The sequence below is a fragment of the Pezoporus occidentalis genome, unplaced genomic scaffold (genome assembly GCF_034315485.1).
Source record: "Pezoporus occidentalis ecotype Australia unplaced genomic scaffold, CSIRO_AGI_Poc_V1 ctg250, whole genome shotgun sequence".
Taxonomy (NCBI): domain Eukaryota; kingdom Metazoa; phylum Chordata; class Aves; order Psittaciformes; family Psittacidae; genus Pezoporus; species Pezoporus occidentalis.
The window spans coordinates 30961-46360 of NW_026914395.1; the positions used below are offsets into that span (position 1 = coordinate 30961).

At 66.3% G+C, this 15400-nt stretch overlaps 1 protein-coding gene across 1 annotated transcript; it reads right to left on the minus strand.

The window, feature by feature from the left end:
- Window positions 1-14545, minus strand: PLEKHG3 (pleckstrin homology and RhoGEF domain containing G3). The gene is made up of 20 exons (XM_062623263.1): window positions 14535-14545; window positions 11485-11767; window positions 11290-11390; window positions 10774-10843; window positions 10617-10663; window positions 10403-10553; window positions 8278-8412; window positions 8023-8205; window positions 7112-7204; window positions 6933-7019; window positions 5656-5689; window positions 5470-5577; window positions 5298-5372; window positions 4247-4285; window positions 4127-4134; window positions 3838-4023; window positions 2217-3061; window positions 1811-2048; window positions 695-1291; window positions 1-235 (listed from the first exon to the last, which is right to left on the minus strand). The coding sequence occupies exons 2-20, from the start codon at window positions 11737-11739 to the stop codon at window positions 116-118; spliced, it is 3372 nt and encodes a 1123-aa protein (XP_062479247.1). The 5' UTR covers window positions 11740-11767; window positions 14535-14545; the 3' UTR covers window positions 1-115.
- Window positions 14546-15400: the final 855 nt, after the last annotated feature.

Below are 15400 nucleotides of genomic sequence, written 5' to 3' on the forward strand. Positions count from 1 at the left end.
TGGGGCGCCCCTTCTGCCACGTACGTTACAGGTCCATGGGGCTCCCCTGAGCACCCATTGCTGGGCACCCCTTCCCTCCGGTCCACGTTTCTCCCCATCTCCCCTTTTCCTCCCCTTAGCTGGCAGCGTCGAGGCTCTGAAACTTCTGCCTTAGGTCCTTGACAAGGCCATGCCTGGGGGGCTGCGGGGCACCGGGGGGCTGTGATGCTCCATGGGGCTGTGATGCTCCATGGGGCTGTGATGCTCCATGGGTCTGAGATACTCCGGAGGGCTGTGAAGCTCCATGGGGCAGTGGTGCTCCAGCAGGCTGTGATGCTCCATGGGGCTGTGATGCTCCATTGGTCTGAGATACTCCGGAGGGCTGTGAAGCTCCATGGGGCAGTGATGCTCCAGCAGGCTGTGATGCTCTATGGGTCTGAGATACTTCGGAGAGCAGTGATGCTCCATGGGGCAGTGATGCTCCATGGGTCTGAGATACTCCGGAGAGCAGTGATGCTCCATGGGGCAGTGATGCTCCATGGGTCTGAGATACTCCGGAGAGCAGTGATGCTCCATGGGGCAGTGATGCTCCGGAGGGCTGTGATGCTCCGGAGGGCTGTGATGCTCCGGAGGGCTGTGATGCTCCATGGGTCTGTTCTGCTCCATGGGGCTGTGCTGCTCCATGGGGCTGTGCCGCTCCCGGGTTCGGAGGCGCTCCGTGGGGCTCTGCGCAGCGCCGCCGGTACTCCTCGGAGCCCTGGTACGCTTTGCACCGCTCCACCACGGCCTTCAGGCAGATCTTCTCCCTGGTGGTGGGGGACCGGATCTGCACGTAGCTGTGGGGCTCGGCGTGGGGAGCCGGCCCCTTCTCCAGCACCAGCACCCGCTGCCCGGCGCCGAGCGCCGCCTCGGCCGCCACCCACAGCGCCCCACGGCTGCCGTGGGTGCTGGGTCCCCCCCCGGCTTCAGCGCTGCGGCTGCGGCCGCCGCCTCCGCGCTCCTTCGCTGCCGGGCGCCCGGCCCGGTCCCGGTCCCGGTCCGGCCCCTCCGGTGCGGAGCGGCTCCGGGTTACGGGCGGCGGCCGAGCGGCACCGAAGCGGGCGCGGAGCTCCCGCACGTCCGGCCAAGGGAAGGGCTCGGAGGAGCCGGCGCCGTCCGGGGACGCGGGCAGCGGGGAGCGGTGGGGCCCGCAGCGGCGGCTCTTGATGCGGAGGCTGTACTGCCGGGCCAGCCGGTACACCCTGGTGCCGGCGTGCCGGGCGGGGGGCACGGCCCCCGGGGCCAAGTCATCGTCCTCCAGGATGAGGAGCGGCTCCGGGGGCTGCATCCCGCTCTCGGGGGGCTGCATCCCGCTCCTGGGGCTCTGGATCCTGTTCTCCAGCGTCTGCATCCCACTCCTGGGGCTCTGCATCCCATTCCCGGGGCTCTGGATCCTGTTCTCCAGCATCTGCATCCCATTCCTAGGGTTCTGCATCCCATTCCTGGGGCTCTGGACCCCATACTCAGGGGTCTGCATCCCGCTCTCGGGGGGCTGCATCCCGCTCCTGGGGCTCTGCATCCCATTCCCGGGGCTCTGCATCCTGTCCTCCAGCGTCTGCATCCCATTCCTAGGGCTCTGCATCCCATTCCCGGGGCTCTGCATCCTGTTCTCCAGCGTCTGCATCCCATTCCTGGGGCTCTGCATCCCATTCTTGGGGCTCTGGACCCCATGCTCAGGGGTCTGCATCCCATTCCTGGGGCTCTGCATCCTGTCCTCCAGCGTCTGCATCCCACTCCCAGGGGGCTGCATCACATTCCTGGGGCTCTGGGTCCCATTCTTGGGGCTCTGGACCCCATGCTCAGGGGTCTGCATCCCACTCTCAGGGGGCTGCATCCCATTCCTGGGGCTCTGGACCCCATGCTCAGGGCTCTGGATGCTGTTTTCATGGCTCTGGATCCTGTTCTCAGGGGTCTGCATCCCACTCTCAGGGGTCTGCATCCCATTCCTGGGGCTCTGGACCCCATGCTCAGGGCTCTGGATCCTGTTTTCATGGCTCTGGATCCTGTTCTCAGGGGTCTGGATCCCATTCCTGGGGGTCTGGATCCTGTTCTCCAGCATCTGCATCCCATTTTTGGGGGTCTGGACCCCACGCTCAGGGCTCTGGATGCTGTTTTCATAGATCTGGATCCTGTTCTCCAGCGTCTGCATCCCGTTCTTGGGGGTCTGGATCTCATTCCTGGGGCTCCGGACCCCACACTCAGGGCTCTGCCTCCCAGTCCTGGGGCTCTGGACCCCATTCTCGTGGCACAGCTCCCCCGGGCCCACCACGGGCCACAGCGGCCCCGGATGCTTGTGGGGCTCCGGGCTGCCGGGGGGCAGCGGGAGGCTGTTGAAGCGGGACACGGAGCTCCTCACCAGCCCCTTGGGGATGAAGGACAGGCTCTCCCTGCGCCGGACGCTGAAGCCGCCGTCGCGGTGCTCGGCGCTGCCGTAGTAAGCGCGGATCTTATCCAGGAGCAAACGGTCCCGGTTGGAGAGCAGCGAGGCCCGGCGGGCTCCGGGCAAGGGCTCTGGGGAAGGCACGGCCCTAGGGGAGCCCCCCCCGGGCTCCCCGCTTTCAATGGGGGGGGGTCCGCATCCATCCGGGCTGAGGCCGCTGCCGCCGGGGCTGCCCGGCCGTGCCAACGGCCCCTCCATGGCCACGCTGCTCCGCCGGGACAGGCTCCCGCCGCCTCCGAAGCGCTCGGCGATGATGCTGGCCTGGTCCAGCACCGAGGGCGGCAGGATGCTGCCCGGGCCCCCATCCTCATCCTCCTCTTCCTCCTCCTCCTCCTCTTCCTCGCTGCTCAGCACCTGCAAATCCTCTGCACCCCGCGGCGGCGCCGGGGTCCCCATCGAGGATGGGGCTTTGGGTGCCCCCGACACCTCGGCTTGGGGGGGCTCCCCGGCGCTGCCGGCCTGCCGAGGGGGCACGGGGTGGGTGCTGGGCCCATCGGGACCCCCGGCACGGGGCTGTGGGGCTGCACCCACCTTCTCGCGGCTCCCCGGGCCCCAGCTGCTGGGGCGCTTGGGTGGCTCCGGTACCGGTGGGTGCTCCCCGGCCTGGGGACAACAAATTGGGGGGGGGATCAGTCACAGCCAAACCATGGCTGAGGACCCCAGAGTGCGCTTGGGGTGCCTCAAGAGCGATGCTGGGTACCCCAGAAGTGATACAGGATGCTCCGCAGAGCAACGGGGGATGCTCCAGGAATGATGTGGGTGCCGTGGGAGTGATGCTGGGTGCCCTGGGAACAATATGGGTTGTCCTAGGACCGATGCTGGGTGCCCCAGGACTGATGCTGGATGCCCAGGAGTGATGCTGAGTGATACAGGGCTGATGTTGGGTGCCCTAGGAACAATATGGGGTGCCCCAGGAGTGATGCTGAGTGCTACAGGGCTGATGCTGGGTGCCCTAGGAACAATATGGGGTGTCCCAGGGGTGTTGTGGGGTGCTCTGGGAACAATATGAGGTGCCCCAGGACTGATGTGGGGTGCCCCAGGAGTGATGTGGGGTGCCCACGAGTGATGCTGGGTGCCCTGGGAACAATATGGGTTGTCCTAGGACTGATGCTGGGTGCCCCAGGACTGATGTGGGGTGCCCAGGAGTGATGGTGAGTGCTACAGGGCTGATGCTGGGTGCCCTAGGAACAATATGGGGTGCCCCAGGAGTGATGTGGGGTGCCCTGGAGTGATGCTGGGTGCTACAGTGCTGATGCTGGGTGCCCTAGGGACACCATGGGGTGCCCCAGGAGTGACATGGGGTGCTCTGGGAGTGATATGGGTGCCCTGTGGTACCGCTCCCAGGGGGTGCCCCCCCCCCCCCTTGGGTTTTGGGGTACCTGCTCCTCCTGGGGCTCCCCCAGCAGCTCCTGGGCCCCAGGCAGCTCCTCGGGACCGTCCCTGCCCACGTCCTCCTCTTCCTCCTGCTCCTCTTCCTCCTCCACCAGCCCCTCAGGCGCTGCCCAGGCTCGGGGGTGCTGGGGGGGCTCCCCCATTGCCAGCAGAGCCCCATCGCTGCCCGCGTGCTACCGGGGTTGGGGGGGGAGCACCGGGCTCAGCACCACAGCCCCGGTGCGCCAAGGCCGGGGGGCACCGCGCACCCCAAGCACCCCCCCACGGCAGCCTTACCTTGAGGCCTGCAAGAGAGAGCAAAGGGGAAGTTGGGGGGGGTGGTTGGGGGGCAGGACCCAAAGAGCACCCCCTGCCCCACTGCCTGCACCCAGGGGTGCCGGCGCCCGGGCTGCTCACCTTGCGCACCCAGGTGCTGCAGGATCTGCTTGGCCGGCTCTGTGGGGAGAGGGGGGGCATGCAAAGGGGGCCCCATGTCCCCCAGCAGCAGTCCCCCCCCCCAGTCCCATCGGCATTCCAGCCCTGACCTCACTGGAACCCTACCCCATCCCAAATCCCACTGGCACTCCATCCCAAACCCCATTGGAACCCTACCCAATCCCAAATCCCATTGGATCTCAGCCATCCCAAATCCCATTGGCATTCCATCCCCAACCCCACTGGATCCCAGCCCATCCCAAACACCATTGGCATCTCAAACACAACCCAAATCACACTGGCATCGCCTCCCAAACCCCATTGGCTCCCTACCCCATCCCAAACCCCATTAGCACCCCACTCCATCCCCAACCCATTGGCATCCCATCCCAAACCCCATTAGCACCCCAGTCCATCCCCGACCCCATCCCAAACCCCATTAGCACCCCACTCCAATCCCAACCCCATTGGCATCCCATCCCAAACCCCATTAGCATCCCACTCCATCCCCAACCCCATTAGCACCCTACCCCACCCCAAACCCCATTAGCACCCCACTCCATCCCCAACCCCATTGGCATCCCATCCCACCCCAAACCCCATTAGCACCCCACTCCATCCCCAATCCTATTGGCACCCTACCCCATCCCAAACCCCATTAGCACCCCACTCCATCCCCAACCCCATTGGCACCCTACCCCATCCCAAACCCCATTACCATCCCACTCCATCCTGAATCCCATTGGCACCCTACCCTACCCCAAACCCCATTAGCACCTCACTCCATCTCCAATCCCATTGGCATCCCATCCCACCCCAAACCCCATTAGCACCCCACTCCATCCCCAAGCCCATTGGCATTCCATCCCACCCCAAACCCCATTAGCACCCCACTCCATCCCCAAGCCCATTGGCATTCCATCCCACCCCAAACCCCATTAGCACCCCACTCCATCCCCAACCCCATTGGCATCCCATCCCACCCCAAACCCCGCCGCCGCCCCAACCGCCCCGCTCCCAGCCGCCTCCGCACCCGACTGCCTGCGCCCCATGTGCCCCCGCGCGTGCTCCGGTGGCCCCTCGCCGTGCTCCCGCCGCTGGAAGGGCTCTGTGGGGAGCGGGACACCCCCATCGGCGCTGGCACCCCGCGGGTGGCGCCGGGAGCCGCGGCTCAGGGACGGGGACGATGGGGCTGTGGGGCTCACCCGACTGGCGCCGGCCCCGGCGCGGCTCGGCCACCGGCTCCTCCAGGGGCTGGCAGGACCAGCTCTTCTTGAGGCGCTCGGGGCTGCAGCGGGGCAGGCGAGGGGGGTCTGTGGGGACAGGGGGTGACAAAGGGGGGGGGACAGAGGAGGGCAGGGAGGGGAGCGCGGGGAGTGGGTGGCACTCACAGAACAGATCCATCTCCAGGATGGCTTCTTTAGCCTGGGGAGGAGGGAGACGGGGAGAGATGCATGGGGTGAGGATGGAGAGAGATGGGGAGAGATGGGGAGAGATGGATGGGGTGAGGATGGAGAGAGATGGGGAGAGATGGATGGGGTGAGGATGGAGAGAGGGGGTGAGGTGGGGTGAGGATGGAGAGAGATGGGGAGAGATGGGGAGAGATGGATGGGGTGAGGGGGTGAGGATGGAGAGAGATGGGGAGAGATGGGGAGAGATGGATGGGGTGAGGATGGAGAGAGATGGGGAGAGATGGGGAGAGATGGATGGGGTGAGGATGGAGAGAGATGGGGAGAGATGGGGAGAGATGGATGGGGTGAGGATGGAGAGAGATGGGGAGAGATGGATGGGGTGAGGATGGAGAGAGATGGGGAGAGATGGATGGGGTGAGGATGGAGAGAGGGGGTGAGGTGGGGTGAGGATGGAGAGAGATGGGGAGAGATGCATGGGGTGAGGATGGAGAGAGGGGGTGAGGTGGGGTGAGGGGGTGAGGATGGAGAGAGATGGGGAGAGATGCATGGGGTGAGGATGGAGAGAGGGGGTGAAGATGGGGTGAGGACGGGGTGAGGATGGGGAGAAGATGCGGTGAGGGTGGGGTGAAGACGGGGTGAAGATGGGGTGAAGATGTGGTGAGGATGGGGTGAAGATGGGGAGAAGATGTGGTGAGGATGGGGTGAAGATTGGGTGAGGACGGGGTGAGGATGGGGAGAAGATGCGGTGAGGATGGGGAGAAGATGCGGTGAGGATGGGGTGAAGATGGGGTGAAGATGGGGTGAAGATGTGGTGAGGATGGGGTGAAGATGGGGTGAAGACGGGGTGAAGATGGGGTGAAGATGTGGTGAGGATGGGGTGAGGATGGGGTGAGGATGGGGAGAAGATGGGGTGAAGATGTGGTGAGGATGGGGTGAAGGTGGGGAGAAGACGGGGTGAAGATGGGGTGAAGATGCGGTGAGGATGGGGTGAAGATGCGGTGAAGATGCGGTGAGGATGGGGTGAAGATGGGGTGAAGATGGGGTGAAGATGGGGTGAAGATGGGGTGCGGATGGGGTGAAGATGGGGTGAGGATGGGGTGAAGATGGGGAGAAGATGGGGTGAAGATGCGGTGAAGATGCGGTGAGGATGGGGTGAAGATGGGGTGAAGATGGGGTGAAGATGGGGTGCGGATGGGGTGAACCCACCCCACTGCCCCGTGGGCACCCCAGCCTGGGGAGCGTCCCCTTCCCCTCACCTTCTGCGGGATGATGGCGTGGTGGTTCTCCAGGATGAGCCGCTTGATGTGATGGGTCCACAGCCGCTTCTCCTCCACGCTCTTGGCCTGGGGAGGACGAGGAGGACGGGGGGGGGGGCACAGAGGGTGGGCATGGGGGTCCCCAGGGGGTCCCTGCCCCACGGCCGGCGCGCACCCACCTGCAGGCAGTGCTGCTGCTTGATGTGCTTGTAGTGCGCCAGGCTGAAGCAGAGCGAGTCCCGGGTGCTCTCGATCAGCATCAGCGAGGAGCACTGCGGGGGAGGCCCTCAGACACCCAGCTCAGCACCCACCACGCACCCCCATCCCCGTGCCCTCTGGGCTCTGCCATCCCCAGCACCCATCCTGGGCTCCGCCATCCCCAGCACCCATCCTGGTCCCCACCACCCGATTAGACCCCAGCACCCCCAGAGTTCCCTAACTCCCCCTGGGACCCCAGCCCCAGCACCCGTCCTGGTTCCTCAGCACACCTTGGGGTCTCCATTGCCAGCACCCCCTAGGTTCTCCACCCCCAGCACCCACCAGTCACCCCCATCCCAGCATCCATCCAATCCCCCATCCCCATTGCCCCCTAGGTTCGCCATCCCCAGCACCCATCAGGCCCCCCCATCCCAGCACCCATCCTGGTTACCCAGCACACCTTGGGGTTCCCATTGCCAGCACCCACCAGTCACCCCCATCCCAGCACCCATCCAAATCCCCCATCCCCATCACCCCCTAGGTTCTTCATCCCCAGCACCCATCAGTCCCCCCCATCCCTGCACCCACCAGTCCCCCCCATCCCAGCACCCATCCCAATCCCCCATCCCCATCGCCCCCTAGGTTCTTCATCCCTAGCACCCACCAGCCCCCCATCCAAGCACCCACCAGTCCCCCCCATCCCCAGCACCCACCAGTCCCCCCCATCCCAGCCCCCATCCCAATCCCCCATCCCCATCCCCCCCTACCTTCTCCATCCCCAGCACCCACCAGTCCCCCCCCCATCCCAGCCCCCCTCCCGGTCCCCCCCCCCCCCCGTTATCCCCACACCACTGCCCCACGGATCCCCCCCCGTGCCCCCTCCGGCGCTCACCGGGATGTGGCTCTTGTAGCCGTAGTGGTCACCGCGGCGCTTGGTGATGAGCAGGGTCTTGTCGAAGAGGAACACGGCGCGCTCGTGGCGCGCGCGCTGCACCCGGAACGTGCCCTCCAGCACCAGCTCCCCATAACTGGTCAGGTCCGGCCCCTTCCAGCCCAGCAGCAGGGACTGGATCTCCTGCGGGGGGGGGGGTCCCATTGGCATCACCGGCGCCGCGGGGCCGCGCGCCCCGGTGCCGCCGGTCCCCACCTGCTGCCGGATGGCGTGCTCGTGCTTGCGCTTCATGTCGTTGATGTACCAGGCCACGCAGGTCATGGTGTCGATGGCCTCCAGCACCACGTCGTAGTCGTCGCCGGATTTGTGCTCGAAGTGCTTGGCGATCTCCTGCCGGCACAGCACGCGGCGTTGGAGGCGTCGGGGGGCACCGCAGCAGCTGGCTCAGCCGTGCCGGGAGCCCATGCTCCTGCCACGGCCCTGTGCCATGCCAGGGCTATGGAGCGCGCTGGGTGCCCGGGGGGTGGCTGTGTCGTGCTGGGTGCTTGGGCCGTGCCGTGCATCCATGGCATGCCATGCACCCACAGCACGCCAGCTCTCCATACCATGCACCCATGCCATGCCATGCACCCACACCATGCCAGCTCTCCATACCATGCACCCATGCCATGCCATGCACCCACACCACACAAGGCACCCATGCCATGCACCCATGCCATGCCATGCACCCACACCACGCCAGCTCTTCATGCCATGCACCCATGCCGTGCCACGCACCCACACCATGCAAGGCACCCATGCCATGCCATGCACCCACACCACGCCAGCTCTCCATACCATGCACCCATGCCATGCCATGCACCCACACCACGCCAGCTCTCCATACCATGCACCCATGCCGTGCCATGCACCCACACCACGCCAGCTCTCCATACCATGCACCCATGCCATGCCATGCACCCACACCACACAAGGCACCCGTGCCATGCACCCATGCCATGCCATGCACCCACACCACACCAGCTCTCCATAACATGCACCTATACCACGCCAGCTCTCCATGCCATGCGCCCATGCCATGCCATGCACCCACACCACGCCAGCTCTTCATGCCATGCACCCATGCCATGCCATGCACCCACACCATGCCAGCTCTCCATGCCATGCACCCATGCCATGCCATGCACCCATGCCACACTGTTGCCCGTGCCACGCTGTGTGCCCATGCCATGTCCCCATGCCACGCTCCCCTGCCATGCTGTGTGCCCGTGCCATGTCCCCATGCCATGCACCCATGCCATGTCCCCGTGCCACACTGCTGCCCATGCAATGCCATGTCTCCATGTCATATCCCCATACCATATCCCTACGCGACACTGGTGCCCATGCAATGCCATGTCCCCATGCCATGTCCCCATGCAATGCCATGTCCCCATGCCATGCCATGCCCCCATGCCATGTCCCCATGCCACACTGCTGCCCATACCATGCCATGCCCCCCTGCCATGCTGTGTGCCTGTGCCATGTCCCCATGCCATGTCCCCATACCACACTGCTGCCCATGCCATGCTATGTCCCCATGCCATGTCCCTGTGCCACACTGGTGCCCATGCCATTCCATATCCCCATACCATATCCCCATGCAAAACTGGTGCCCATGCAATGCCATGTCCCCATGCAATGCCATGTCCCCATGCAATGCCATGTCCCCATGCCATATCCCTATGTGACACTGGTGCCCATGCAATGCCATGTCCCCATGCCATGCCCCCCTGCCATGCTGTGTTCCTGTGCCATGTCCCCATGCCATGTCCCCATGCCTTGTCCCCATGCAATGCCATGTCCCCATGCCACACTGCTGCCCATGCCATGCCATGTCCCCATGCCATGTCCCTGTGCCACACTGGTGCCCATGCCATTCCATATCCCCATACCATATCCCCATGCAAAACTGGTGCCCATGCAATGCCATGTCCCCATGCAATGCCATGTCCCCATGACATGTCCCCATGCCATGCTGTGTGCCCGTGCCATGTCCCCATGCAATGCCGTGTCCCCATGCAATGCCATGTCCCCATGCAATGCCGTGTCCCCATGCCATGTCCCCATGCAATGCCATGTCCCCATGCAATGCCGTGTCCCCATGCCATGTCCCCATGCAACGCCGTGTCCCCATGCCAAGCCGTGTCCCCATGCAACGCTGTGTCCCCATGCAATGCTGTGTCCCCATGCCATGTCCCCATGCAACGCTGTGTCCCCATGCAATGCTGTGTCCCCATGCCATGTCCCCATGCAATGCCGTGTCCCCATGCAGTGCTGTGCCCCCCTGCCATGCTGTGTGCCCGTGCCGTGCCCCCGTGCCGCAGCGGTGCCGCCTCACCTGGAGCAGGAGGTGGTACTTGAGGATCCTCTGGACGGGCTTGAGCAGGAAGGCGCCGAGGGGCAGCGCGTGGCGCAGCCGCTCCTGGCACTCGCGCAGCAACCGCGCCTGCGCCTTGCTCCGCATGCACTCTGCCAGCGCCGCCACCGAGCTGCGGGCGAGGAAGCGGGCTCAGCCCCTGCCCGGCCCCTGCCCGCCCCAGCCCCGCACTCACCTGGGGTAGTTATTGCAGTACTGGGTGTAGATGGAGAACTCCTGGCTCTGCGGGCAACGGCAGCGCCGTGAGAGCTCACCGCGGCCCCCGGTGCCCCCCAAACCCTTCACGGTGCTCGGCACCGCGCATCCCAACAAACGCCCCTCCAAAACCTTACCCGGGTGACGAAGCAAACGGCCACGGCCACCGGGTCGCTGGCGCAGCTCTCCAGGTCCTGCAGCAGGGCGCTGGGGGCACAGCGGGCACGGGATGGGGTGGGATGAGGGGAGCTCGAAGCTCCTCTGGTGCCAACCCCGACCCCTTCCACTGGAGCAGCTTGCTCCAAGCCCCTGTGTCTAACCTGCCCTTGAGCCCTGCCAGGGATGGGGCAGCCACAGCTTCTCTGGGCACCCTCACGGTGATGAATTCCTGCCTTACATCCAACCGGGATCCCCCCTGCTCCAGTCTGAACCCATCACCCCTTGTCCCATCGCTCCCGTCCCTGATGCAGAGCCCAGCATCCCCATAGCCCCCTCCAGACACTGGCGGCTGCTCTGAGCTCCCCACGCACCTCCTCATCCCCAATGTTCTCAGCCTCGCTAACAGCAGACCCCCCCCTCCTGTCCCATCCACACCATGGGGTGGCCCCATGTGTGTGCCCCCGTTCCCCCCCCGCCCCACAACCAGCACCCACCTGCTGAGCTCGTAGATGTCCTCGATGTTCCCAAAGAGCGCGCTGACCTGCTCCGGCCGCAGCACCGCCTCCTCGGCGTCGATGATCTTCCCCAGGTAACCCTAATGGACAGCACAGCGGCACCACCGGTGCTACCCCCCCCCCCCCCAACCCATAGCCCCATCCATGGGGTGCCCCCCACACACCAGCACCCACCTCCACGATGCTGCGCAGGTCGCGGGCATAGGTCCGCTCCGACTCCACGATCTCCAGCACCACGCGGCCCAGGTAACTGGGCTCAGCACCAGGGCCACCAAACGGTGCCAGTCCCGGCCACGCCGCCGGCGCAGCGTTGTTGTTGCTGTTGGGCTCCCCCTCGGCCCACGGCTCGGCCCCGCTCCCGCTTGGATGCTCCATGGCGCAGCCGGGATGCGGCACCGCGCTCAGGGCAGGGCAGGCGGGCACCGGCATTCCGGCATCCCCCGGCACCGGTGGGGGTCTGGGGGGGCAGAGCGGAGTGGTTATGGGGTGCGGAGACACCCCGGGCTCCGGGCAGTGCTTCAGGTGAAGGGGGGGGGTCACTGCACCATAAAGAGCCCTTGGGTTGACCTGATGGCTGAGCCCTCCAGGCTGGGCACCAGCACCCCCAAACCCCCAAATTCCTCAGTTATGGATCAAGCAAGGCAGGATAGAACCCACCCGTGGCCGGGCCAAGGCCTCCCACCCACCGTAGCACTGAGATTTGGGGGTGTCATCCCCCCCCCCAACCTTACCCCAGTGCCAGATCATGCATCCCAGGACGTGGGGACCGTGCTCCCTAAGGACACAGCACCACAGTGGGCCCAATGCCACGGCCACACCAAGCCCGCACCCACAGGACACCTTCCCGGTGAGCTCAGCACCGGCTCGCCCTTCCGGACCACCGCGTGCCACCGGGATCCTCCTGCGGCACCGCAACCGCTCGGTGCCACCGGGGCCGCGGCACCCAAACCCCGGCCATTGCCTGCAACGGGCTTGGTGGCCAAGGGGACAGTGTGTGACCAGCGCGGGTGGCCTTGGGGACGGTGACCTTCAGCCGGGCCACGTGCCGGTGCCGGGGCGGACCGAGCCCCCCGGCACTGGGGGTGCCAGCACCGAACCGGTCAGGCCGGTTCCCGCCAGCGCCTCCCCATCGCGCCGCATGGCCGCGAGCCCGCCGCCGCCCTCCCCATGGCTTCCCTGTGCGAGCCCCCAAAACGCCACCGCGGTGACCCCCAAGTGGGGCCCAGCACTAAAACCCCACCGCGGTGACCCCCAAGTGGGGCCCAGCACCAAAACGCCACCGCGGTGACCCCCAAGTGGGGCCCAGCACTAAAACCCCATTGCAATGACCCCCAAGTGGAGCCCAGCACTAAAACCCCACCGCGGTGACCCCCAAGTGGGGCCCAGCACTAAAACCCCACCGCGGTGACCCCCAAGTGGGGCCCAGCACCAAAACCCCACCGCGGTGACCCCCAAGTGGGGCCCAGCACCAAAACGCCACCGCGGTGACCCCCAAGTGGGGCCCAGCACCAAAACATCACCGTGGTGACCCCCAAGTGGGGCCCAGCACCAAAACATCACCGTGGTGACCCCCAAGTGGAGCCCAGCACTAAAACCCCACCGCGGTGACCCCCAAGTGGGGCCCAGCACTAAAACCCCACTGCGGTGACCCCCAGGTGGGGCCCAGCACCAAAACGCCACCGCGGTGACCCCCAAGTGGGGCCCAGCACCAAAACCCCACCACAGTGATCCCCAAGGGGGGCCCAGCACTGTAACAACCCCTTGTGCCGCAGCTGGGGCTCCCCAAATGCTGGTTCTGCCATGGGGCACCCCCTCAGCACCACGGGGCTGTGGGATTCGGGGAGCAGCACCCCTCAAACCCCAAATCCTTCTGCTTTGCCCCATGGCCGCCTTGAGCAGGGGGACCAAGCCCCACAGGCACTGGGGGCACCGGACCTGCAGCATCACCCCATAGAGGGACCCCCATCACCACCTACGCTGGGGGACAGGAAGGGCACGGGGGGCCGTACCCGCTATGGGGGGGACACACTGATGCTCCCCCCACGTGATGGGATTTGCAGCCACCGCATCCCGCCCCCGACGGCCACCCCCGGCTGCCCTAATCCGCTCGGGATTACAGCACCGGCCCCACGTCACCAGCACCGCGGCCGCTCCAGTGGGGATTAGCCCTGACCTTCAACCCCCAGCCCCATCGCAGGGCACAAGGACCCCCCCTTCCCCTTCCCCTTGGGGTGCCGAGCTGGATGCGGCCCCTGGGTGCCGCCCCAACGGGGTGCTCCCGGTCAGCTCCCCAAAGCGGGGAAACCGAGGCAGGCGCCGGGGCCGTTCGGGCCGTGGGGAACGGGGATCATCCCCGCCGGGCGCATTCCAACGGGGAACGTGGGGCACAAGGCACGGCCCCCCCCCTGCCCCGGGCCGAGGCCAGCCCTGGCAGAGCCATATAAGGGCAGGCGGTGCCCCGTTTCCAGGCGTTTTCCAAGGATCCCAGCGTTCCCTGGGAACGGGCAGGGTCCCTGCGGGCTCCGGCGCAGCTGCCGCGGCTCGGCGCGCCCGGCCCCGGCTGGCACCGAGGGCACCGGCTGCTGCTGGCACCGCTGCCCGGAGCGCCCACGGGGCCCCGACGTGGCCAACGGGCACCCAGCGCCATAGGAGGATGGGGGTCCCGCATCGCAGCCCTCCGGGGCACCCCCTCCGAAGGGCCTGGGGTGTCCCGTGTGTTCCCGTCCGTCCCCCCCCCCCAGCCCCATGGGTGCGTGGTCGTAGGGTCCCAGGAGCCGCTGTCCGCCGGGACCCACAGCTCTGCCCCACGGCTCACCAGGAGCCTCCACCCCGTCCAGGACCCAACGCTCCTGCCCCGCTGCGATCCAAGGCCTTGGGCATCCCGGAACCCACAGCTCCCGTCGCGTGGGGACCCACAGCTTCTGCCCCACTGAGGCACACAGCAGCGGCCCCAGCGGCGCACACAGCACCGGGCCCCACGGCTCCTTCCCGCACGGACCCACGGCAATACAACAGCTCCTTCCCGCCACAACGGGACCCACGGATCCGGTTCCACCGGGGTGCGATGGATCCCACCCCACCGGCACCCCCGGCACCGATGGGTCCCGCTCCACCGGGACCGGCACCGGGACCCCCGGCACCGATGGGTTCCGCTCCACCGGCACCGGGACCGACACCGACGCCTCCCTCCCCAGCGGGACCCTGTGTCCCGGAGCCGGACTCACCGCGCTCCGCCGCCGCCGCCCCGGCCCGTCCGTGCCCGCAGGAAGCGGCGGGAGAGCCCCGGGGGCGGGGACTGCGGCCGCCCCGCCCGGGCTGCCCCGGGAACGGGGAGCGACCGGTACGGGCCCGCTATGGGGCCAGAACAGCCCCAGTACAGCTCCGGTACAGCCCCGGTACAGGGCCCGTGCGGTACCGGGTGCCGTCGAGGCATTGGTCCTGGTAGGGTCCCACTACGGTACCACTATGGTGCTGGGCATGGTCCCACTACGGTACCAGTGTGATGCTGGGCACGGTCCCACTATGGTACCAGTACGGTGCTGGGCATGGTCCCAGTATGGTCCCAGTATGGTGCTGGGCATGGTCCCGGTATGGTCCCAGTACGGTGCTGGGCATGGTCCCAGTATGGTCCCAGTATGGTGCTGGGCATGGTCCCAGTATGGTCCCAGTATGGTGCTGGGCATGGTCCCGGTATGGTCCCAGTACGGTGCTGGACACGGTCCCAGTATGGTCCTAGTACGGTGCCAGGCACAGTCCCACTATGGTACCAGTGTGATGCTGGGGACGGTCCCAGTATGGTCCCAGTATGGTGCTGGGCATGGTCCCGGTATGGTCCCAGTACGGTGCTGGGCATGGTCCCGGTATGGTCCCAGTACGGTGCTGGGCACGGTCCCAGTATGGTCCCAGTATGGTGCCGGGCACGGTCCCAGTATGGTCCCAGTACGGTGCTGGGCATGGTCCCGGTATGGTCCCAGTATGGTGTTGGGCATGGTCCAGGCACTGTCCTGATATCAACCCAGTACGGAGCTGGTTCTGTCCCAGTGTGGTGCTGGGATGATCCCGATAGGTTCCCAGTCCCCTCCCAGTGTTC